The sequence below is a fragment of the Salmo trutta genome, chromosome 4 (genome assembly GCF_901001165.1).
Source record: "Salmo trutta chromosome 4, fSalTru1.1, whole genome shotgun sequence".
Taxonomy (NCBI): Eukaryota; Metazoa; Chordata; class Actinopteri; order Salmoniformes; family Salmonidae; genus Salmo; species Salmo trutta.
The window spans coordinates 13,553,061-13,577,955 of NC_042960.1; the positions used below are offsets into that span (position 1 = coordinate 13,553,061).

Here is a 24,895-nt window from a genome sequence, read left to right on the forward strand (position 1 = left end):
ACAATGATATTAAGATTACTTTTGTTTTGATGACAAGACAAAGTAGCCTGCACACCTGTGGAAGTTATCTAGACCCCTGCTATCAGCCAATCAGGGCTGTGTATGTAAATATATAATTTCATATTCAAATTTGTTTCCTAATGCCCACACGATCAGACTGAGCATTTCAGTGGCCCAAGGAGGCCCAGGGAAATAACTAAAACAATATATAATTTGGTGTTCTATTAAAGAAATAAACACCCAGTGAATTATTAGACATAAAGTGATGATACTTAATTAAAAAGACTGCTTTAAAATTAGTCATTGGGCATAGAGTTGCATAATTTGTTGAACTTTGAAATCAAGGGTTTTTGTTTGGTAACATTTCGAAGTAAAAAATCTGAGTCTCAGAAAAGCACGAAACGTTTATATAAGAAACTCTGCTGAACACAAAGAAACATGACATTATAAAATGTGAACCACAGTCAAGCCCATCTCTAACACTGTGATAAGTACCTAACAATATGGAGCCATTGGTGTTTACTATAAAAAATGGCTGTGTTGATTCAAGAATTAAGTATAATGTTTTGGTTCGACTGAGATAAGGGAAACTCAGTCCCTGAATGAAAAAAAACCCCAAGTCAGTCAGCACAGAAATACAGAAATACACTCACAACGTGAAATACAGTACTTTTTTGCACAAAACAATACGCGACAAGTAGAAATTGTTTTCTCACCATGGTAAAACTTGACCTTTTCTGTAAATCTGGCACTCTCACTTTGATCAAATACATTTTAGAATACTTTGGAAAAGGTTTAACATTACATTACACACAGCTTCACTACTTCATGTCAAGTAAACATTTCCTCATTATAAAATTCAAACAACAGGACAAGGTTGTCCTTTTTCATCAGTGAATCATTTTTACAGACACCATCACACCAACCATCATCATGTCAAGACTTCTGCCGAAGTCGATGCCCCTCCTTGCACAGGTGGTGCTCGGCGGTCGACGTCACCGGTCTTCTAGCCATCATTGATCAGTTTTTCATTATCCATTGGTTTTGTCTTGCCTTCCATCACGCCTGTTTCCAATCCCATTAATTACTTGTGTATTTAACCCTCTGTTTCCCCTCATGTCCTTGTCGGTGATTGTTTTTATGTTATGTTACGTGGATTTGTGTTTCGGTGTGCGACGGGTATTCTTTACCCAGTTTATTTTGTACTTTGGTTATGGAGTTTGTTTTTTATTAAATACTCCATATTTAACCAACTTGGTTTCTCCTGCGCCTGACTTCCCTGCCACCTACATTCACGAATATGACACATCACCATATATCTACTAATTCTTTCCTCAGTTCACCTCATCCAGTTCCATATACATCCAACACCAACAGAATTAACAAACTAACTAATACTACATTACATGTCACTATACTCTATACATGGGTCATGTGCATTTTCTGCTGGTGTATCCTGAGGTAGCTCCTCTCTGAGAACCTCTTCACACAGTGCATACAGGCGAATGGCCTCTCTCCCGTGTGGACCTTCAGGTGCATCTTCAGCTGGTCCTGGCAGGAAAACTTATTCTCACACTGGGGGCAGCTGTAGGGTTTCTCCCCTGTGTGGACCCTCTGGTGCCTCTTCAGGTTAGACGAGTCGGAGAAACTGGCCCGGCACAGTTGGCAGCTGAATGGTTTCTCCCCCGTGTGTATCCTCTGGTGGATCTCCACCTGTTTGGGGAAACTCAAGGCTTTCCCGCAGAATGAGCACAGGAAGCGCTTCTCTTTGGAGCTGCCACCTTTACTGATTCCGTCTCTACTACTGTCATTTGTCAATGGGCTTGTGTAGCCATTTAGTGTTGAGGCACTGGCATTGTCTGAGGTCTGATTTAACATTAGGAGAGTGTGAGGAGGACGAAGGCCAGGGAGTGTCTGTGTTGTTGCAGGGTCCATGTTCCAGTTAATAGATCCTATAGAAGGCAGGCTGAAGGCAGCCTCTGTTAGGGGGTTAACCTGAGGCACCATCAGTGTCTCTGAATCACAACTATAGGAGCAGGACGGAGCATCGCTAGCCGAGTCTGTGTCTGTTCTCGCCTGCCAAATAGGGACAGCCATTCTGTTATTATGGAGACTAAGTTCGGATGTTGTTTTGTGTGCGACTGTCTGTTTTTGGTTAACAGTGCTGTTCCCCAGCCCAGAGTTGAGGACGCTGTCCCATCCACTGACTTCCACTATGTCGCCTCTGGTCCTTGCCTGCTCAGTGATGTTGTCCCCAGGCCCCTTGGCTGAACCTTCCTGGTTGTGGGAATCCAAGATAGCTGCCCAGTCTTCTCTGTTAGCCTCCAGCCAACCACCTACAGAAAGAGGATAGAAAACAGCCTTCACAAAGTTGGCAGAGAAAACTCAAGTTTTTTTTAAAATCAATTACCTGGTCAAGTTCATACAATATAATGTGTGTTTTTGTATGTAAACATAAGTTGAATTGATTTAATTTTATGAATGAAGAAAATGAAACAAATAATAGCCAGGTGCATCACTATTCCCATTGAAGATCTATTACTGTATCTAGGCTATATGTAATTCTCTCTTACCTTGCTCCCCCATCTTTAGTCCACTCAGCAGGTCAATGCTCTCTGATCCGTCTTCTATTGTCTCCTCTTTGACTAACAGCAGATCAGGCTTCCCATCCTCCATATCTACTGACTGTAAGAGATACAGAGTGAGAGGATGTTGGATCAAGAGATCTGATATGAGCACCCTGTTATGGAGCATCTTCTGATTGGGCAATGAGGGATTGCTATGAGTACTATGCAAACGTCTTAGTTGAATTGATTACTTAACACTCTAATGATTTGATAATTCAAAGGCATGGTCCCACACTTCAGACACAATTAATCAAGACCTGGGCCTGTATCCACAAAGAGTATCAGAGTAGAAGTAGGTCCCCACCTGTCTGCATAGCCTTAATCATTATGGTCTAAAAGGCTAAACTGATCATAGATCAGCACTCCTGACATAATACCATTCAGACAGTAGTTCACAGTGGGCTCACCTCAGTGAGACTGTATGCGGTCCTGTGCTGCTCAGCTGGTTCCTCTGTGGGTTCAGGAGGAGGTGTAGTTTGGTTGTCCTCCATGACCATGTTCCCCTCAGGGCTCCCCAGACCGTCCTCACACCCCTCCTCCTTCACCAACAGCACCTCTGGACCCTCCTCCTCCTGGAAGAGATAGGTGATACAGATTATACAGACATACACTCCCTCCGGTATGTACACACAGATAATAAACACACTTTCAACATGGATTGTTTACCCATCCCCACTACGTTTGAGTCCTATACTGTAGTTACAGAATGACTTCATTGTCCCCCACAATGAAATCAGAGAGGGGACCATGGAACTGTCTCTGTACGTACGTTAGTCACACGCAATATCTCAGACACCACTGGCCCGATTTTGACTAAAGTTGGGTTAATGAAACATCTTGCCATAGAGATCTGGGCCCAGTTTCCCAAAAGCACCTTAAGGCTAAGTTCATCGTTAGCACCATTTTGGGAAACCGGGCCCTAGCATTTACAAAATTACACTGACTGGCACCAAGAGGGCGATCAACTGAAGTTCTAAAGTTTGAACAAGCACCTCTCCTGTCTAGACATGTTTACTGTTGCTGTTAAACCCATCATGGTGGACATACACTGAGTGTACAAAACATTAGGAACACCTGCTCTTTCCATGACATAGACTGACCAGGTGAAAGCTGTGATCCCTTATTGATGTCACTTGTTAAATCCACTTCAATCAGTGTAGATGAAGATTAAAGAAATTAGACAATTGAGACGTGGATAGTGTATGTGTGCCATTCAGAGGGTGAATGGACAAGACAAAATATGTAAGTGCCTTTGAAAGGGGTATGGTAGTAGGTGCCAAGCGCACCAGTTTGAGTGTGTCAAGAACTGCAACGCTTCTGGGTTTTTCACGCTCAACAGAATGGTCCCCCACCCAAAGGACATCCAGCCAACTTGACATAACTGTGGGAAGCATTAGAGTCAACATGGGCCACCATCCCTGTGGAATGCTTGTAGATGCCTTGTAGAGTCCATACCCCTACAAATTGAGGCTGTTCTTAGGGCAAAAGGGGGTGAAACTCTATATTAGGAAGGTGTTCCTAATGTTTTGTACACCTTTTAAATATGTTGTGGGTAAATATGTCAGCTTTGATAAGTCAAAAGTCATCATCAGACAAACCTGACTAAACTATTTTGATGTGTACAGTAGGTGTTTGTTAGTGTGTGAGTATGTGTAGGTATATTTAGTAAGTGTATATTGATTATAAAGGTAACTGTTGTCGAGTGTATGCAGAATAGGGTGAGATCAGATGTGATGTATACTAAAGAGAGTGTTCTGGAAGTCTTAGAATGAAAAGTCCCATTTTGTGTTTATTAAACATTAACAAGTTTTGAATACATGTCTCAACTACAATTCTGCATGAACTTGATAAACTACATTCATTTTCTCATTAAAAGCATCTTTGGAAAAACATTAAGTAGTTGAACGGAAGTAATGAAATGGGTATTTGTGAACATCATATATCCTACACAGTACAAACACAATATGTAACAGACTTTTTAGGCTTATATATGCCTTACATATCACACAATGTCTGAGCTTCAACACTCTTAGTTGTTGCAGAAATGGACCCACTACTGCTGTTGACTTTTTTGTATTTCGTATTTTATTAGGATCCTCAATGAGCTGCTGCCAAGGCAGTGGCTACTCTTCGTGGGGTCCAAGCAGGAAACAGCACAACAAATAAAATACATAAATATATACTGAACAAATATAAGTTAAATCAGTCAATTTAAATAAATTCATTAGATCCTAATCTATGGATTTTACATGACTGGGAATACAGATATGCATCTGCTGGTCACTGATACCTTAAAACAATGGGCCTCGCAATTGGCCTCAAAAGTTTGTTACTGTATTCTTGTGCATTCAAATTGCCATTGATAAAATGCAATTGTGTTTGTTGTCCATAGTTTATGCCTGCTCATACCATAACTCCACCGCCACCATGGGGCACTCTGTTCCCAACAGCAAACCGCTAGCCCACACGACGCCATACACGTGGTCTGCGGTTGTGAGGCCAGTTGGACGTACAGCCAAATTCTCTAAAACGATGTTGGAGGTGGCTTATGGTAAAGAAATGAACATTCAATTATATGGCAACAGCTCTGGTGGACACTCCTGCAGTCAACATGCAAATTGCAAGCTCTCTTGAGACATCTGTGGCATTGTGTTGTGTGGCAAACTGCACATTTTTGAGTGTCCTTTTATTGTCCCTAGCACAAGGGGCATCTGTGTAATGATCATGCTGTTTCATCAGATTCTTGATATGCTACACCTGTCAGATGGATGGATTATCTTGGCAAAGGAGAAATGCTCACTAACAGGGATGTAAGCAAATTTGTGCAGAACATTTTAGAGAAATAAGCTTTTTGTGCGTATGGAACATTTTGGGGATCTTTTATTTCAGCTCATGAAACATGAGGCCAACACTACATGTTGTGTTTATATTTTTGTTCAATGTACATACATAGCAATACATTTACATTACAATTGAGCCATTCAGCAGATGCTCCCATCCAGAGTGACCCACAGCTGGTGTATTCATCTTAAGATAGTCAGGAGAGACAACCACATATCACAGTCGCATTCCAACCACATATCACATACATAATACAATACAAAATGCATAAAATTGTCTGTGTGTTTCTTCACAGTCACTGTTGAACTTTTCATTTTTTTTTATCACTATCTTGAGTTACCTGGGTTGGCAGAGAGTTTAGTCCTGATACTGTGTGTTTCCCAGACTCTGTTCTGGACCTGGGGACTGTGAAGAGACCTCCGGTTGCATGTCTTGTGTGATACCGATAAGTGTCCGTACTGTGTGCCAACTGCTTGAACAGACAGTTCGGTACCTTCAACACATCAACACCTAGCACAAAGACCAATAGTGATGCAGTCAATCTCTCCTCAACTTTGAGCCAGGAGAGATGGACATACATGTCATTGACATTCGCCCTCTGTGTGCAACTAAGTGCAATACCTGCTGCTCTGTTTAGGACCAACTGCAATTTGCCTATGTTCTTCTTTGCTGCACCAGACCACACAACAGGACAGATTTGACAGTAGTCTATGTGCGACAAAACCTGGACCTGTAGGACCTGTCTGGTTGACTGAGATATCAAGAAAGCAGAGTAACACCTTCCCATTTTACTTGCTCAATAGCCACATTCAATAATAGATCAAGATGAGGTTTAGGGTTGAGCCAGTGATTTTTCCCAGAAATGATGCTTTTAGTTGTTGAGATATTTAGCCCCAGACTATTGCTAGTTACCCATTCTAAAACTGACTGGAGCTCTATATTAAGGGTGTCAGTTGTTTATTTTACTGTTGCAGCCAAAGCGTATACTGTTGAGTCGTCAGGGTACATGGACACACAGGCTTTATTCAAAGTCAGTGGAAGGTCATTAGTAAACACAGAAAACAATAAATGGTCCAAGCCGGCTGCCCTGCGGTACACCACACTCAAACAAATTTGCATTAGACAGCCTTCCATTAAATAAAACCCTCTGTGTTCTATTGGATAGGTAACTGTCCATCAATGATAAGGCAGAGGATGTTAATAACACCTACATTTTTTTCAGCAATATGTTATGATCAATGATATCAAAGGCCGCACTGAAGTCTAACAAAACAACTCCCACAATCTTCTTAACAATTTCTTCCAACCAATGATCAGTCATGTGTGTCAGTGCCGAGTATGTTGAGTGCCCTTCCCTATTAGCATGCTGAAAGTCTGTTGCTAGATTGTTTTCTGTAAAATAACATTGTATTTGGTCGAAGGTGCTTTGCTATTTTTGGGCAGCAAAATGACCTTTGCCTCCCTCCAGGCCTGAGGGCACACTCCGTATTCTAGGCTTAGATTGAAGATCTGGCAAATAGGAGTCGCAATATATTCTGCAACAAACCTGAGTAATTTACCATCCAGGTTGTCAGTTCCAGGTGGTTTGTCCTTATTTTTAGATGACAATTTTTTTTTTACCTCTTCCACACAAACATTGCGGGAATTCAAAGCTACAGTGCTTGTCTTTCATAATTTGGTCTGTTATGTATGAATATGGAGGCTCAGCATTTCTTGTTTGCATGTCATGCCTAAGTTTGCTAATCTTGTCAACAAAAAAGTTATTAAAGTGGTTGGCAATATCAAAGGGTTTTGTTATGAATGAGCCATCAGCCTCAATGAAGGATGGAGCCGAGTTAGCTTTAATGCCTAGAATTTTATTGAAGTACTCCAGAGGTTTTTATTATAATTCTTTAAATCATTTCTTATTTCCATTGTATAGTTTCTTCTTCTTTTTGTTTAGTTACGTGATTTGTCAATTTACTGTATGTTTGCCAATCTGCTGTGTTGCCAGACTTATTTTCCATTACCTTAGTGTACAGGCGAAAAACCTCACTCCTGTGTGGACCTTCAGGTGCCTCTGCAGATGGTGCTGGTGTAAGGACAGACGCTGGGAGACGAGAAGCAAGTACAGGGAGTGAACATTTAATAAAATAACCGACATGAAACAAACAAGGACAGTGTCTGGACAGGGGAAACATAACGACAATAATGCTGATTCAGGGATCAAACCGAGGAAGACAGATATAGGAGGGGCAATCAACAAAGTAATGGAGTCCAGGTCAGTCCAAAGAAGTGCTGGTGCACATAACGATGGTGACAGGTGTGCGTAATGATGGGCCGCCGGGCGCCCTTGAGCGCCAGAGAGGGGGAGCGGGAGCGGGTGTGACAGTATACCCCCCTCTAGGGGTGCCACCCGGCATCCCACCTGGGCGAGCCCGACGGGCCGGCTGAGTCCGACGAGCAAGTTGAGGCGTAGAAACCTCTCGAGCCAGCTAAGGCGTGGAAGCCTGACGAGCCATCGGAGGCACCCCCGGTTCCATCGGCAGCCGGACCCGACGTCACCAACCAAAACAAAAAAACAAAACTCCCTGATGCTTCCAATATTGGGGTCAGCATTCTGTAAGGACAGACGCTGGGAGACGAGAAGCAAGTACAGGGAGTGAACATTTAATAAAAAAAATGAAATGAAACAAACAAGGACAGCATCTGGACAAGGGAAACATAACGACAATAATTCTGACACGGGGATCAAACCCGAGGAACAGACAGATATGAGGGGCAATCAACAAAGTAATGGAGTCCAGGTGAGTCCAAAGAAGCGCTGGTGTGCGTTACGATGGTGACAGGTGTGCGTAATGATGGCCTCCTGGCGCCCTCAAGCACCAGAGAGAGGGAGTGGGAGCAGGCGTGATAGCTGGTGGCAGAACCACTTCTCACAGTGGGGGGCAGCTGTAGCGTTTCTTCCCTGTGCTTCTTCAGGGTGCCAGCTTCAACGAAGCACATGTGACACTGGGTACAGCCCTCCCCTTTCTTAGCTAGGCACCCTTCAGAGTATACACTACTACTGTACCGGTTCCAGTCCCCTCTAGACAGATCAGTCTGTGTCTCTAAACCCAAGGGCATGTTGCCAGGGTCCATCTCTGTGGCGTAAGAACAAGACAGATCATCTAACGTGTCACCATCACCATGGTTATGGACCGTCCTCTGGCTCTGGTGATATACCAGGAGGACAGCCTAGTCTCCCCAGACCCAGTCTTTCTGGGTCTGATCTGTGGTCAGATCCTGTGTAAAAGCCTGTGTGTTACAGTTAAAGCCTTGTGTGTCTGTCTCTGACTTGAGGACGGCGATCCACTGACCTCCGTCATGCTCCGTCGGGTTCTGGGCTGCACTGGGGTGGTGGTGGGTCCCTCTGTGGCTACAGGGGTCGCTCCAGCCTTTCCAGTCTGGATGTCTCTGCTGTGCCGTAGGTCCTCCTCCACTTCAGATCTCTCCAGCTTGACCCCAGAACCTGTAGCCTTGCATCTGCAGACTGACACAAGAAGAGAGGTTATTACCGGTACATGAGTACAATTGGATAACAATATCCTTGGGAAGTTTCACAAGCTCCCCTATTGCAGATGTACATGTAAGAAAGTGAGCCTTTCTCGGGGACAAAAAGTGGAGCCTTTCTGGGGGACAAAATAATAATAATAAAATAATAAAATAGACCACATTTTACAAAGTACTTGCAACAATATTACCCTGGACCTCTATCATGTGCTGGGTTGAGGTTCCAGGTTAGCTGTTGTCTGCTCAAAGGTATAGACCCCTTTTTGTGTTTCCAAACATTGCTGCACGAGGGCAACACGCAATTTGGTTGCAGAACACGGGGAGTTATCATAGAACTCCGCCCCCCCAAAAATCTATTTACATGCTTCTTATGAATGTATTTCAAACTAATTTTGGAGTATAATTGTATTTTAAGGCTCATATGAATGTCCTGCTTTGTGTCATCGCAAATCAACTGCATAATACTTTTTAAAAAACACTTAAACTTGGCCCAGTGTTACGAACCGGCTCAGAGTTCGCAACAAAAGGGAGACAACGTGGAGACAAGGAGTATCAAAAATATATATTTATTAGATTGCACAACCAAAAACAAGGTGTCTGCATGGAGAGAGTCTCCCAATGACTGTGGAAGAGGTCTCTTTATCCTGGGACACACCCGAGCCCAGGTGTTTTCCATGTAGCTGACGACCCTTCCAACTCCGCCCACTGGCATCCTAATAAGGAACAAGAGCAAAGAGAGAAAATACAGCAGACAGAGTGGGAGGGTCGTCACAACCCCCCCATAAAACCGGGGACCAACAAGGGCCCCGGAACAACGTACCAGTCTCTGCGTCCCAAATTGACACCGGCCTCTGCGTCCCAAATTGACACCGGCCTCTGCGTCCCAAATTGACACCGGCCTCTGCGTCCCAAATTGACACCGGCCTCTGCGTCCCAAATTGACACCGGCCTCTGCGTCCCAAATTGACACCGGCCTCTGCGTCCCAAATTGACACCGGCCTCTGCGTCCCAAATTGACACCGGCCTCTGCGTCCCAAATTGACACCGGCCTCTGCGTCCCAAATTGACACAGGCCTCTGCGTCCCAAATTGACACAGGCCTCTGCGTCCCAAATTGACACAGGCCTCTGCGTCCCAAATTGACACAGGCCTCTGCGTCCCAAATTGACACAGGCCTCTGCGTCCCAAATTGACACAGGCCTCTGCGTCCCAAATTGACACAGGCCTCTGCGTCCCAAATTGACACAGGCCTCTGCGTCCCAAATTGACACAGGCCTCTGCGTCCCAAATTGACACAGGCCTCTGCGTCCCAAATTGACACAGGCCTCTGCGTCCCAAATTGACACAGGCCTCTGCGTCCCAAATTTACGAGAGGTTACATGTTCACCTTCCACTTGCCCCAGCCAACCTCCTTCTCCCCAAACCTCAGCAACCTTTGCGCACAGGAAGCAACGTTTAAGAGGAAAGGAGAACACAAGACCAGGAGGGAACAGACAGGAAAGTTAGAACATGACAAAACCAACCAATGGTCAGTCACATAACTCAGGAACAGGGCACACAAGAGACCGTATCTCCCAACGGTTCATAGTCACTCCTCAACGGTTCATAGTCACTCCAACGGTTCATAGTCACTCCAACGGTTCATAGTCACTCCAACGGTTCATAGTCACTCCAACGGTTCATAGTCACTCCAACGGTTCATAGTCACTCCAACGGTTCATAGTCACTCCAACGGTTCATAGTCACTCCAACGGTTCATAGTCACTCCAACGATTCATGCTGAGCACACCAGACCACAACAAGAGAAAATACAATCACACCGGGCACCACAGAAAAGAGACGAGATATGGAGCTTCCCCAAAACCTACAATAAGTCAACCCTAGTCTTCATGCAGATTTGTAGTGGGTATGTATGCATGCACTGTAGCCCGCTGGCAAAGAAGTAACCCCCCAGCACGCTGGTAGATTCCACCAAGCCACGGATGTGCCCCCGAGACCACTGCTCAGTCCACAGACACCACACAAAAATAACAAACATTAACAATGCCCAACATATTCCAAAAATGAAACACGTCGCTAAGCCTATCAGGGGAAAAAGGCTATAGCTCCGGGTAGTAAGTTTTACTACCCTATCCAAATCTCCCACCGAGGTACACAGCCGATTGCACTCACCTCAGACCAATGTCCCAACAGCGAGTAGAACAAGCGTTTCCAGGCTGGGCAGGGGCCTGGAAACTAACCAATGTACCCTCTCCAACACAGCACACAAACCAAACAACCAAAGGCAACCAGTACTGAGCACCAAACTCAAACAAACAAAGCACCTCATTTTAACATACCTCCACGTTTTCTCCCAAACACAAGTTCAAGATCCCGGATGAGCTCCCACTTGTTACAAACTGGCTCAGGGTTTGCAACAAAAGGGAGACAACGTGGAGACAAGGAGTATCAAAAATATATATTTATTCGATACCATAACTAGCACAACCAAAAACAACAAGGTGTCTGCGTGGAGAGAGTCTCCCAATGACTGTGGAAGAGGTCTCTTTATCCTGGGACACACCCGAGCCCAGGTGTTTTCCATGTAGCTGACGACCCTTCCAACTCCGCCCACTGGCATCCTAATAAGGAACAAGAGCAAAGAGAGAAAATACAGCAGACAGAGTGGGAGGGTCGTCACACCAGTAAAATGGCTCTTTGGCTAACTTTGCTACAGCCTATGTGAATGAGTGTTAGCATTCTAGCTAACAACTGCTACATCCAAAATAGATATTGTACAAAGATCACAACCAAATATAATGTTGGTGACTGTTCCAGCAATAATCAAAACAACCCAAAAATATATTGCTGTGGTTACAACAACCTATGAATGTTTCTTCATGGAGCTGACTGACCTGGGTGACAGATTATTCTGCAATCTGCATCCAAAAGTCTCACGCATCTGGTTAGAATATTCAGGGTTGGGTAGGTTACTTTCAAAATGTAATCCAGTACTAGTTACCTGTCCAAAATTGCAATAGTAACGTAACTTTTGGATTACCCAAACTCAGTAACGTAATCTGATTACTTTCCCCTTAAGAGGCATTAGAAGAAGACAAAAATGAATATTACAAATTGAATGACATCTATTGCAGGATAAATCAATGTTAGAGTTTACATTGCTGGCCATAAATGGATGTTGTATTTTACTTTATGGGTTGGTTAGGTAGGCTTCTAACACATTGCTCTCTCCTACATAATAATAATACAATTAGACTAGATCTTTACATTCAAAACCAAATTCTGTCAAATTTCCAGTCATTACAATTCATTCAATACCCCTTGATCTTTAAGAATAGGACTTGGAATTATGGAAATATTAGATTAGCCAAATTGTTTTGGGATTATACTCAGGTAAGACAAAGGATTTATTAGCCTACTCTGTTGTTTATGATTTTGTTGTCAGGGAGGACTGATTGGGCTCATAATTGATTCGAGATGAAAAATAAATGCTGCTCTTAGAATTGCATGCTTTGAGCAGTACCGAAAAGTGCTATTTGCATGTGAAAAATGTATGCCATATGCTGCATTTGCTATAGGCCTATTGTTTACATTTTGTTGGTGATATACTTAGATATTTCAATAATCTGCAGCTGTCTATCAAAAGTGTGTGAGTTTGAGCAGACTGTATTTGCAAGCTGACGGCTTGAGCGCAAGTGCCAAGACCAGAGTACATTTGCTATTTAACGCAACAGTTTGTGAAAAAACTATCGGTAGAGTTGAAAATGGGATGGAAACACATTGAACATTATATTTTTATTCGGTGTATTGAAACTTAAGCGAAAAATGCGTCATCATGCACTGATTTTTGTGTGAAACGAGTCTGTTTGGTGGAAACACCCCTGGTGGTAAAATGCCTTCTTTATGCAGATTTTAGAATAGTCGCATGAAAATCTGCCACCAATTGGACGGAAAACTATCTATTGAGAAAACAGAAAGGTCTCAAATAAATTTTGCGCAAAACATATTTTCAGAATTTTTAAGGAATCCTCAATGTAATCATCTAGTTTTTCAAAAGGAATCTGTAATCTGATTACAATATTCTAGCTGGTAATGTAATGGATTAGGCTACAATTAGTATTTTTGTAATCCGTTACATGTAATGGTTTACATGTGATCCGTTACTCCTCAACCTTGAATATTATATATGGTCTTTGTGCAAGATACACTACCTGACCAAAAGTATGTGGACACCTGCTTGTCGAACATCTTGGTACAAAATCATGGGCATTCTATACAGTGCCAGTCAAAAGTTTGAACACACCTACTCATTCAAGGGTTTTTCTTTATTTGTACTATTTTCTACATTGTAGAATAATAGTGAAGACATCAAAACTATGAAATAACACATATGGAATCATGTAGTAACCAAAGAAATGTTAAACAAATCAAAATATATTTTATATTTGAGATTCTTCAAATAGCCACCCTTTGCATTGACGACAGCTTTGCACACTCTTGGCATTCTCTCAATAAGCTTCATGAAGTAGTCACCTAGAATGCATTTCAGTTAACAGATGGGTCTTGTTAAGTGAATTTGTTGAATTTCTTTCCTTCTTAATGTATTTGAGCCAATCAGTTGTGCTGTGACAAGGTAGGGGTGGTATACAGAAGATGGTCTTTTACCAAATAGGGCTAAGTCCATATTATTGTAATAACAGCTCAAATAAGCAATGAGAAACAACAGTCCATCATTACTTTAAGACACGAAGGTAAGTCAATCTGGAAAATTAAGCACTTTGTGCAGTTGCAAAAACCATCAAGCGCTATGATGGAACTGGCTCTCATTAGGACTTCTACAGGTAAGGAAGACCCAGAATTACCTGTGCTGCAGAGGATAAGTTCATTAGTTACCAGCCTCAGAAATTGCAGCCCAAATAAATCCTTCAGAGTTCAAGTAAGAGACACATCTCAATATCAACTGTTCAGAGGACACTGTGTGAGTCAGGCCTTCGTGGTCGAATTGCTACAAAGAAACCACTACTAAAAGGACACCAATAATAAGAAGAGACTTGTTTGGGCCAAGAAACACTTGGCCCAAACAATGGCAATGGACATTATACCGGTGGAAATCTGTCCTTTGGTCTGATGAGTCCAAATTTGACCGCTGTGTCTTTGTGAGACGCAGAGTTGGTGAACGGATGCCTCCGCATGTGATGGTGTAGGGGTGCTTTGCTGGTGACACTGTCAGTGATTTATTTAGAATTCAAGGCACACTTAACCAGCATGGCTACCACAGCATTCTGCAGCGATACACCATCCCATCTGGTTTGTGCTTAGTGGGACTATCATTTGTTTTTCAACAGGACAATGACCCAACACACCTCCAGGCTGTGTAAGGGGTATTTGATCAAGAAGGAGAGTGATGGAGTGCTGCATCAGATGACCTGGCCTCCACAATCACCTGACTTCAACCCAAATGAGATGGTTTGGGACGAGTTGGACCTCAGAGTGAAGGAAAAGCAGCCAACAAGTGCTCAGCATATGTGGAACCTCCTTCAAGACGGTTGGAACATCATTGCAGGTGAAGCTGGTTGAGAGAATGCCAAGAGTATACAAAGCTGCCAACAAGGCAAAGGGTGGCTACTTTGAAGAATATAAAATATACACTACCGTTCAAAAGTTTGGGGTCACTTCGAAATGTCCTTGTTTTTGAAAGAAAAGCACATTTTTTGTCCATTAAAATAACATCAAATTGATCAGATATACAGCGTAGACATTGTTAGTGTTGTAAATTACTATTGTAACTAGAAACAGCAGTTTTTTAGGGAATATCTACATAGGCGTACAGAGGCCCATTATCAGCAACCATCACTACTGTGTTCCAATGGCACGGTGTGTTAGCTAATCAAAGTCTATAATTTTAAAAAGGCCAATTGATCATTAGAAAACACTTTTGCAATTGTAAGCACAGTTGAAAACTGTTGTGCTTATTAAAGAAGCAATAAAACTGGCCATCTTTAGACTAGTTGAGTATCTGGAGCATCAGCATGTGGGTTCGATTACAGGCTGAAAATGGCCAGAAACAAAGAACTTTGTTCTGAAACTCGTTAGTCTCAAATCAAATCAAAGTTTATTTGTCACATGTGCCGAATACAACAGGTGTAGACCTTACAGTGAAATGCTTACTTACAGGCTCTAACCAATAGTGCGAAAAAAAAAAGTATGCGTGTAGGTAAGTAAAGAAATAAAACAACAGTAAAAAGACATTTGAAAAATAAGAGTAGCAAGGCTATATTATAGACACCGGTTAGTCAGGCTTATTGAGGTAGTATGTACATTTGGGTATGGTTAAAGTGACTATGCATATATGATGAACAGAGAGTAGCAGTAGCGTAAAAAGAGGGGTTGGCGGGTGGTGGGACACAATGCAGATAGCCCAGTTAGCCAATGTGCGGGAGCACTGGTTGGTCGGGCCAATTGAGGTAGTATGTACATGAATTTAAAGTGACTATGCATATAAGATAAACAGAGAGTAGCAGCAGCGTAAAAGAGGGGTTGGGGGGGGGGGGCACACAATGCAAATAGTCCGGGTAACCATTTGGTTACCTGTTCAGGAGTCTTATGGCTTATGGCTAAAAACTGTTGAGAAGCCTTTTTGTTCTAGACTTGGCACTCCGGTACCGCTTGCCATGCGGTAGTAGAGAGAACAGTCTATGACTGGGGTGGCTGGGGTCTTTGACAATTTTCAGGGCCTTCCTCTGACACCACCTGGTGCAGAGGTCCTGGATGGCAGGCAGCTTTGCCCTAGTGATGTACTGGGCCGTACGCACTACCCTCTGAAGTGCCTTGCGGTCGGAGGCCGAGCAATTGCCGTACCAGGCAGTGATGCAACCGGTCAGGATGCTCTCGATGTTGCAGCTGTAGAACCTCTTGAGGATCTCAGGACCCATGCCAAATCTTTTTAGTTTCCCGAGGGGGAATTGGCTTTGTCGTGCCCTCTTCACGACTGTCTTGGTGTGTTTGGACTTTTCTAATTTGTTGTTGATGTGGACACCAAGGAGTTTGAAGCTCTCAACCTGCTCCACTACAGACCCGTCGATGAGAATGGGGACGTGCTCGGTGGTCCTTTTCCTGTAGTCCACAATCATCACCTTAGTCTTGGTTACGTTGAGGGATAGGTTGTTTTTCTGGCATCACCCGACCAGGTCTCTGACCTCCTCCCTATAGGCTGTCTCGTCGTTGTCGGTGATCAGGCCTACCACTGTTGTGTCGTCAGCAAACTTAATGATGGTGTTGGAGTCGTGCCTGGCCATGCAGTTGTGGGTGAACAGGGAGTACAGGAGGGAACTGAGCACGCACCCCTGGGGAGCTCCAGTGTTGAGGATCAGCGTGGCAGATGTGTTGCTACCTACCCTCACCACCTTGGGGCGGCCCGTCAGGAAGTCCAGGATCCAGTTGCAGAGGGAGGTGTTTAGTCCCAGGGTCCTTAGCTTAGTGATGAGCTTTGAGGGTACTATGGTGTTGAACGCTGAGCTGTAGTCAATGAACAGCATTCTTACATAGGTGTTCCTTTTGTCCAGGTGGGAAAGGGCAGTGTGGAGTGCAATAGAGAATGCATCATCTGTGGATCTGTTTGGGCGGTATGCAAATTGGAGTGGGTCTAGGGTTTCTGGGATAATGGTGTTGATGTGAGCCATTACCAGACTTTCAAAGCACTTCATGGCTACAGACGTGAGTGCTACGAGTCTGTAGTCATTTAGGCAGGTTGCCTTTGTGTTCTTGGGCACAGGGACTATGGTGGTCTGCTTGAAGCATGTTGGTATTACAGACTCAGACATGTTGAAAATGTCAGTGAAGACACCTGCCAGTTGGTCAGCACATGCCCGGAGCACACGTCCTGGTAATCCATCTGGCCCCGCAGCCTTGTGAATGTTAGCTCGTGTCACTGGGCAGCTCGTGGCTGTGCTTCCCTTTGTAGTCTGTAATAGTTTGCAAGCCCTGCCACATCCGACGAGCGTCGGAGCCGGTGTAGTATGATTCAATCATAGCCCTCTATTGACGCTTTGCCTGTTTGATGGTTCGTTGCAGGGCATTGCGGGATTTCTTGTAAGCTTCCGGGTTAGAGTCCCGCACCTTGAAGCGGCAGCTCTACCCTTTAGCTCAGTGCGAATGTTGCCTGTAATCCATGGCTTCTGGTTGGGGTATGTATGTATGTACAGTCACAGTGGGGACGACGTCCTCAATGCACTTATTGATAAAGCCAGTGACTGATGTGGTGTATTCCTCAATGTCATCGGAAGAATCCCGGAACATGTTCCAGTCTGTGATAGCAAAACAGTCCTGTAGTTTAGCATCTGCTTCATCTGACCATTTTTTTATAGACCAAGTCACTGGTGCTTCCTGCTTTAATTTTTACTTGTAAGCAGGAATCAGGAGGATAGAGTTGTGGTCGGATTTACCAAATGGAGGGCGAGGGAGAGCTTTGTACACGTCTCTGTGTGTGGAGTACAGGTGATCTAGAATTTTTTTCCCTCTGGTTGCACATTTAACATGTTGATAGAGATTTGGTAGAACTGATTTAAATTGCCCTGCATTAAAGTCTTCGGTCACTAGGAGCGCCACCTCTGGGTGAGTGGTTTCCTGTTTGCTTATTTCCTTATACAGCTGGCTGAGTGCGGTCTTAGTGCCGGCATCTGTCTGTGGTGGTAAATAAACATCCACGAAAGTATAGCTGAGAACTCTTTAGGCAAGTAGTGTAGCCTGCAATTTATCACAATATACTACTTCAGGCGAGCAAAATCTAGAGACTTCCTTAGATTCCGTGCAACAGCTATTGTTTACAAATATGCACAGACCCCCCCCCCACCCCCCCCGTCTTACCGGAGTGTGCTGTTCTATCCTGCCGGTGCAGCATGTATCCCGCTAGCTGAATACCCATGTCGTCATTCAGCCACGATTCCGTGAAACATAGAATATTACTGTTTTTGATGTCCCGTTGGTAGAATATTCGTGATTGTACCTCGTCTAGTTTATTGTCCAATGATTGCACGTTGGCGAGTAATATTGACGTAACGGCAGCTTTCCTAGTTGCCTTCTGCAGGTCCGATGAGGCATCCGGCTCTTCTTCCACTGCGTCGCTTCCTTTTGCGAATAATTGGGATGTCTGCCCTGTGGGGTGTTTGGAGAATATCGTGTGAGTCCTGCTTGCTGCTGTTGATGTTGTTGTTGAAAAAAATCTTTGTCTAATCCGAGGTGGGTGATCGCTGTCCTGATATCTAGAAGCTCTTTTCTGCCGTAAGATACGGTTGCAGAAACATTATGTACAAAATAATTTACAAATATCGCAAAAAAAAAACACATAATTGCACAATTGGTTAGGAGACCATAAAACGGTGCCCATCTCCTCCGGAGCCATGATTCCTTCTATTCTTGTTCTGAGAAATTAAGGCTATTCCATGCGAGATATTGCCAAAAAACTGAAGATCTCATAAAACGCTATGTACTACTCCCTTCACAGAACAGCGCAAACAGGCTCTAATCAGAATAGAAAGAGGAGTGGGAGGCCCCGGTTCACAACTGAGCAAGAGGACAAATAAATGAGTGTCTAGTTTGAGAAACAGACGCTTCACATGTCCTCAACTGGCAGCTTCATTAAATAGTACCCGCAAAACACCAGTCTCCACGTCAACAGTGAAGAGGCGACTCCGGGATGCTGGCCTTCTAGGCAGAGCTGCAAAGAAAAAGCCATATCTCAGACTGGCCAATAAAAAGAAAAGAACAGACACTGGACAGAGGAACTCTGCCTAGAAGGCCAGCATCCCGGAGTCGGATCTTCCCTGTTGACTTTGAGACTGGTGTTTTGCGGGTTCAAGTAAGAGACACATCTCAATATCAACTGTTCAGAGGAGACTGTGTGAATCAGGCCTGCTGGAGTGGTGTAAAGCTCGCAGCCTTTGGACTCTGGAGCAGTGGAAACACGTTCTCTGGAGTGATGAATCACGCTTCACCATATGGCAGTCCGACGGAAGAATCTGGGTTGGCGGATGCCAGGAACATGCTACCTGCCAGAATGCATAGTGCCAAAAGTAAAATTTGGTGGAGGAGGAATAATGGTCTGGGGCTGTTTTTCATGGTTCGGGCTAGGCCCCATAGTTTCCATTGAAGGGAAATCTTAACGCTACAGCATTCAATGTAGTGGAGCAGGTTGAGAGCTTCAAGTTCCTTGGTGTCCACACCACCAACGAACTATCATGGTCCAAACACACCAAGACAGTCGTGAAGAGGGCACGACAATGTCTATTCCCCCTCAGGCGACTGAAAATATTTTGGCATGGGTCCTCAGATCCTCAAAAAGTTTTAGCTGCATCATCCTGCCTGGTTGCATCACCGCCTGGTATGGCAACTGCTCAGCCTCCGACTGCAAGGCACTACAGACGGTAGTACATACGGCCCAGTACATCACACAGGCCAAACTTCCTGCCAGTACATCACTGGGGCCAGGACCTCTATACCAGGCGGTGTCAAAGGAAGGCCCTAAAAATTGCCAAAGTCTCCAGCAACCCTAGTCATAGACTATTCCCTCTGCTACCGCATGACAAGCGGTACCGGAGCGCCAAGTCTATGTCCAAAAGTCTTCTTAACAGCTGCTACCCCCAAGTCATAAGACTCTTGCACATTTTGGGGAATATTCAGAGGTGGAAACTTTCCGTGGGAATTAACAAAAATATATGAAAATGAATACCATTTAAATGGTTTTTTTTTGCATTGGCTATGTTTACCATATCATATGGAGACAGAAACATAAACCTTTTACCTTATCATATGTAGACATAATTACAAATGATTAAATCCTTCAAATAGAAATAAAAAAATACAATTTAGTTATGAATTGAACTTTAATTAAATGAGTTGACTCTTCACATGGGATGATTTCACTGAACAACAAAAGAAAGGAAATATTGAATGATCCCCAATGATCCATCGCATCTCCCAAAAACATTTTCAACATACATCTGTAAAATGATAGACTAGAAACTAAAGCTTTGGTTGTCTTCCTCTCAGGCTTCCATGTCTTCTCCCTGGACTTCCTCAATGTTCACCTCTTGAACATCAGACTGAGGCCTCATCTTCACTGTCACTTTTCAACCTTGTTGAGGATGGCTCGTTGTCAGGCTCAAAAAGCCTAAAATTTGCCCGGATGGCCAACAATTTTTCAACCCTTGTATTGGACAACCTGTTGCGTGCTTTGGTGTGTGTGTTCCCAAACAAGGACCAGTTGGGCTCTGAGGTGGCTGATGTTGATGGGATTTGGAGGATGATGGAGGTAACAGGGGAAAGAGCGTCAGATCCACAAAATTCCTTCCACCAGATGGCTGATGAGATATGTTGGCAGGACTGCCAAATTGCATCTCCATCCCAAAGCTCTTACTTGGAAGTGTACTTCGCCAGACTGCCAAGAACCTTGCCCTCATCTGGGCCATGGTGGTATCTGCACCAGACAGGATGTTCTTGCCAGCATACTTGGGGTCCAACATGTACGCTACAGCGTGTATGGGCTTCAGGCAGAAGTCTTCACGCTTTTTGATGTATTTCAGAACTGCAGTTTCCTCTGCTTGGAGCAACAGTGAAGTGGGCAGGGCAGTATGGATTTCTTCTCTTACATCTGCAAGCAGAGTCTGAACATCAGACAGGATGGCATTGTCTCCCTCAATCAGTGCAATGGCTACTGCTATAGGTTTCAGGAGTTTCAGGCTGCTTACCACGCTCTCCCAAAATACATCATCCGGGAGGATCCTCTTGATGGGGCTGTCCATATCGGCAGACTGTGATATGGCCATTTCTTGGAGAGACTCCTTCCCCTCCAGGAGACTGTCAAACATGATGACAACACCACCCCAACAGGTGTTGCTGGGAAGCTTCAATGTGGTGCCCTTATTCTTCTCACTTTGTTTGGTGAGGTAGATTGCTGCTACCTAACCATTTCCTTGGCTCTCTTGTAGAGTGTATCCATTGTTTTCAGTGCCATGATGTCCTTGAGGAGCAGATTCAATGCATGAGCAGCACAGCCAATGGGTATGATGTGAGGGTAGGACTCCTCCACTTTACACCAAGCAGCCTTCATGTTCGCAGCATTGTCTGTCACCAGTGCAAATACCTTCTGTGGTCCAAGGTCATTGATGACTGCCTTCAGCTCATCCGCAATGTAGAGACCGGTGTGTCTGTTGTCGCTTGTGTCTGTGCTCTTATAGAATACTGGTTGAGGGGTGGAGATGATGTAGTTGATTATTCCTTGCCCACGAACATTCGACCACCCATCAGAGATGATTGCAATACAGTCTGCTTTCTCTATGATTTGCTTGACCTTCACTTGAACTCTGTTGAACTCTGCATCCACAAAATGAGTAGATAAAGCATTTCTGGTTGGAGGGGTGTATGCTGGGCAACGAACATTCAGAAATCTCTTCCAATACACATTGCCTGTGAGCATCAGAGGTGAACCAGTTGCATACACAGCTCGAGTGAGACATTCATCAGCATCTCTCCGACTACGTTTCTCCATTGAATCAAAAAAACTTCTGATTCCAGGAGGACCATGAGCTGTTGCTATCGATAAGGTGTCTGATTCATCATTTTCACCTTGAATAGAAGTAGAGGGACTTTTGTCAGAGGTTGCTTGTTGTGAGTGCTGAGGGAACTTTATGCACTTGGCCAGATGATTCTGCATCTTTGTTACATTCTTCACATATGATTTGGCACAGTATTTGCAAATGTACACAGCTTTTCCTTCTACATTAGTTGCAGTGAAATGTCTCTACACATCAGATAGTGCCCAAGGCATTTTCCTGGAAAGATTTTTAAATTAAAAAAAAAAAATCCATGTAGAGATAAATAGTTAAGCAGTTAGATTAAACAACTCCTTTGTAAGATAAATGTTTTGAAATGAAACATGTATAGAAAGAGGCGAATTAACACTCAGTTAGCAGGCTCAAGCAACCCACATGGTAGCAAAAACTAACTAGCAGAAATTGTTAACAAGTTAGAAATGATTTAAACACTTTGCTGTAGGCTACTATTTACTAGTTAACAAAAAATAATGTATGTCATATAAAATATATTCATCCCACCCAGTATTGTAATCAAAACGTACCAGAAAGCATGTAGTCCTTGGCTCAGACAGTGTAGTAATGTGGCCTCAATAGCGTCTCATTAGTGTGCAAGATCTTGAGAATCAGCTGTACATGTGATGGAAGAGTGCACTGCACATGTGATTGAAGAATGCACTGGGCATGCAGAGGGTTGCAATTCCATTGAATTGGTGAAAGTTTAACCAAAATATGCCACAAGACCTAGAATTGCCTTATGTGTATCCCACAAAAAAAGGTTCACTGTTATAAGCTAACTCTTTTGATGAATTTAAGCAAAATTCCCCAAATTCCATGGAAAAATTCTGGAAAAGTTCTAGATATTTACCGACCCTTTGCAACCCTAGCCCCCACACATTGACTCTGTACCGGTCCCCCCTGTATATAGCCTCGCTATTATTATTTTATTGTTGCTCTTCGGCATGGCCGATTAATTAGGGCCGATTTCAAGTTTTTATAACAAATCGGTAATCGGCATTTTTGGACGCCAATTACGGCCGATTACATTGCATTCCACGAGGAAACTGCGTGGCAGGCTGACCACCTGTTACGCGAGTGCAGCAAGGAGCCAAGGTAAGTTGCTAGCTAGCATTAAACGTATCTTCGAAAAAAACTATCAATCTTCACATAATCACTAGTTAACGACACATGGTTGATGATATTACTAGGTTAACTAGCTTGTCCTGCGTTGCATATAATCAATGTGGTGCCTGTTAATTTATCATCGAATCACAGCCTACTTCGCCAAACGGGGGATGATTTAACAAAAGCACAATCTTTGCACGAATGTACCTAACCATAAACATCAATGCCTTTCTTAAAATCATTACACAGAAGTATATTTTTTTAAACCTGCATATTTAGTTAAAAGAAATTCATGTTAGCAGGGAATATCAACTAGGGAAATTGTGTCACTTCTCTTGCGTTCATTGCACGCAGAGTCAGGGTATATGCAACAGTTTGGGCTGCCTGGCTCGTTGCGAACTAATTTGCCAGAATTTTACATAATTATGACATTAACATTGAAGGTTGTGCAATGTAACAGCAATATTTAGACTTAGGGTTGCCACCCGTTTGATAAAATACGGAACGGTTCCGTATTTCACTGAAAGAATAAACATTTTGTTTTCGAAATGATAGTTTCCGGATTTGACCATATTAATGACCAAAGGCTCGTATTTCTGTGTTTATTATATTATAATTAAGTCGATGATCTGATATTTGATAGAGCAGTCTGACTGAGCGGTGGTAGGCAGCAGCAGGCTCATAATCATTCATTCAAACTTTACTGCGTTTGCCAGCAACTCTTAGCAATGCTTGATCACAGCTCTGTTTATGACTTCAAGCCTATCAACTCCTGAGATTAGGCTGGCAATACTAAAGTGCCTATTAGAACATCCAATAGTCAAAAGTATATGAAATACAAATGATATAGAGAGAAATAGTCGACACGTAATAATTCCTATAATAACTACAACCTAAAACTTCTTAACTGGGAATATTGAAGAACTGGGAATATTGAGCCACAAGCTTTCATATGTTCTGAGGACTGAAGGTACCATGTTCATCTGTAAAATCAATGGTACGCAAGTATAAACACCATGGGACCACACAGCCATCATACCGCTCAGGAAGGAGACGCGTACTGTCTCCTAGATATGAACGAACCTTGGTGCGAAAAGTGCAAATCAATCCCAGAACAATAGCAAAGGACCTTGTGAAGATGCTGGAGGACACCGGTACAAAAGTATCTATGTCCACAGTAAAACAAGTCCTATATCGACATAACCTAAAAGGCCGCTCAACAAGGAAGAAGCCACTGCTCCAAAACCGCCATAAAAAAGCCAGACTACGGTTTGCAACTGCACATGGGGACAAAGATCGTACTTTTTGGAGAAATGTACTCTGGTCTGATGAAACAAAAATAGAACTGTTTGGCCATAATACCCATCGTTATGTTTGGAGGAAAAGGGGGGAGGCTTGCAAGCCGAAGAACACCAACCCAACCGTGAAGCACGGGGGTGGCAGCATCATGTTTTGGGGGTGCTTTGCTGCAGGAGGGACTGGTGTACCTTGCAAAATAGATGGCATCATGACGAAAGAAAATTATGTGGATATATTGAAGCAACAGCTCAAGACATCAGTCCGGAAGTTAAAGCTTGGTCGCAAATGGGTCTTCCAAATGGACAATGACCCCAAGCATACTTCCAAAGTTGTGGCAAAATGGCTTAAGGACAAACAAAGTCAAGATATTGGAGAGGCCATCACAAAGCACCGACCTCAAGCCTATATACAATTTGTGAGCAGACCTCCTTGTGAGCAAGGAGGCCTACAAACCAGACTCAGTTACAACATCTCTGTCAGGAGGAATAGGCCAAAATTCACCCAACTTATTGTGGGAAGCTTCTGACATTTCACATTCTTAAAATAAAGTGGTGATCCTAACTGACCTAAGACAAGGAATTTTTACTTGGATTAAATGTCAGGAATTGTGAAAAAATTTATTTGGCTAAGGTGTATGTAAACTTCCGACTTCAACTGTATATATTATATTAAGTTAAAATAAAATTGTTCATTGTTCATTCAGTATTGTTGTAATTGTCATTATTACTAATAAATAAAAAATATTTATACATTTTGTATTTTAAAAAATTGGCAGATTAATCGGTATCGGCTTTTTTTGGTCCTCCAATAATCGGTATCGGCGTTGAAAAATCATAACCGGTCTACCTCTAATCAGTACCCGACCTCACTAATGCTCGTGGCTGAATGG

The 24,895-nt window shown here is 43.4% G+C and overlaps 1 protein-coding gene across 1 annotated transcript in view; it reads right to left on the minus strand.

The window, feature by feature from the left end:
* Window positions 1-1,084: 1,084 nt before the first annotated feature.
* The window catches only part of LOC115191316 (oocyte zinc finger protein XlCOF29-like), a 27,987-nt gene continuing 4,176 nt past the window's right edge, over window positions 1,085-24,895 (minus strand). Inside the window, exons 2-5 of the mRNA XM_029749191.1 lie at window positions 8,807-8,979; window positions 3,035-3,199; window positions 2,574-2,685; window positions 1,085-2,336 (exon numbers count right to left, since the gene is read on the minus strand). Of these exons, the coding sequence (XP_029605051.1) occupies window positions 1,420-2,336; window positions 2,574-2,685; window positions 3,035-3,199; window positions 8,807-8,979 (1,367 nt within the window). The 3' untranslated portion in view covers window positions 1,085-1,419. The remainder of the gene's footprint in view (window positions 2,337-2,573; window positions 2,686-3,034; window positions 3,200-8,806; window positions 8,980-24,895) is intronic.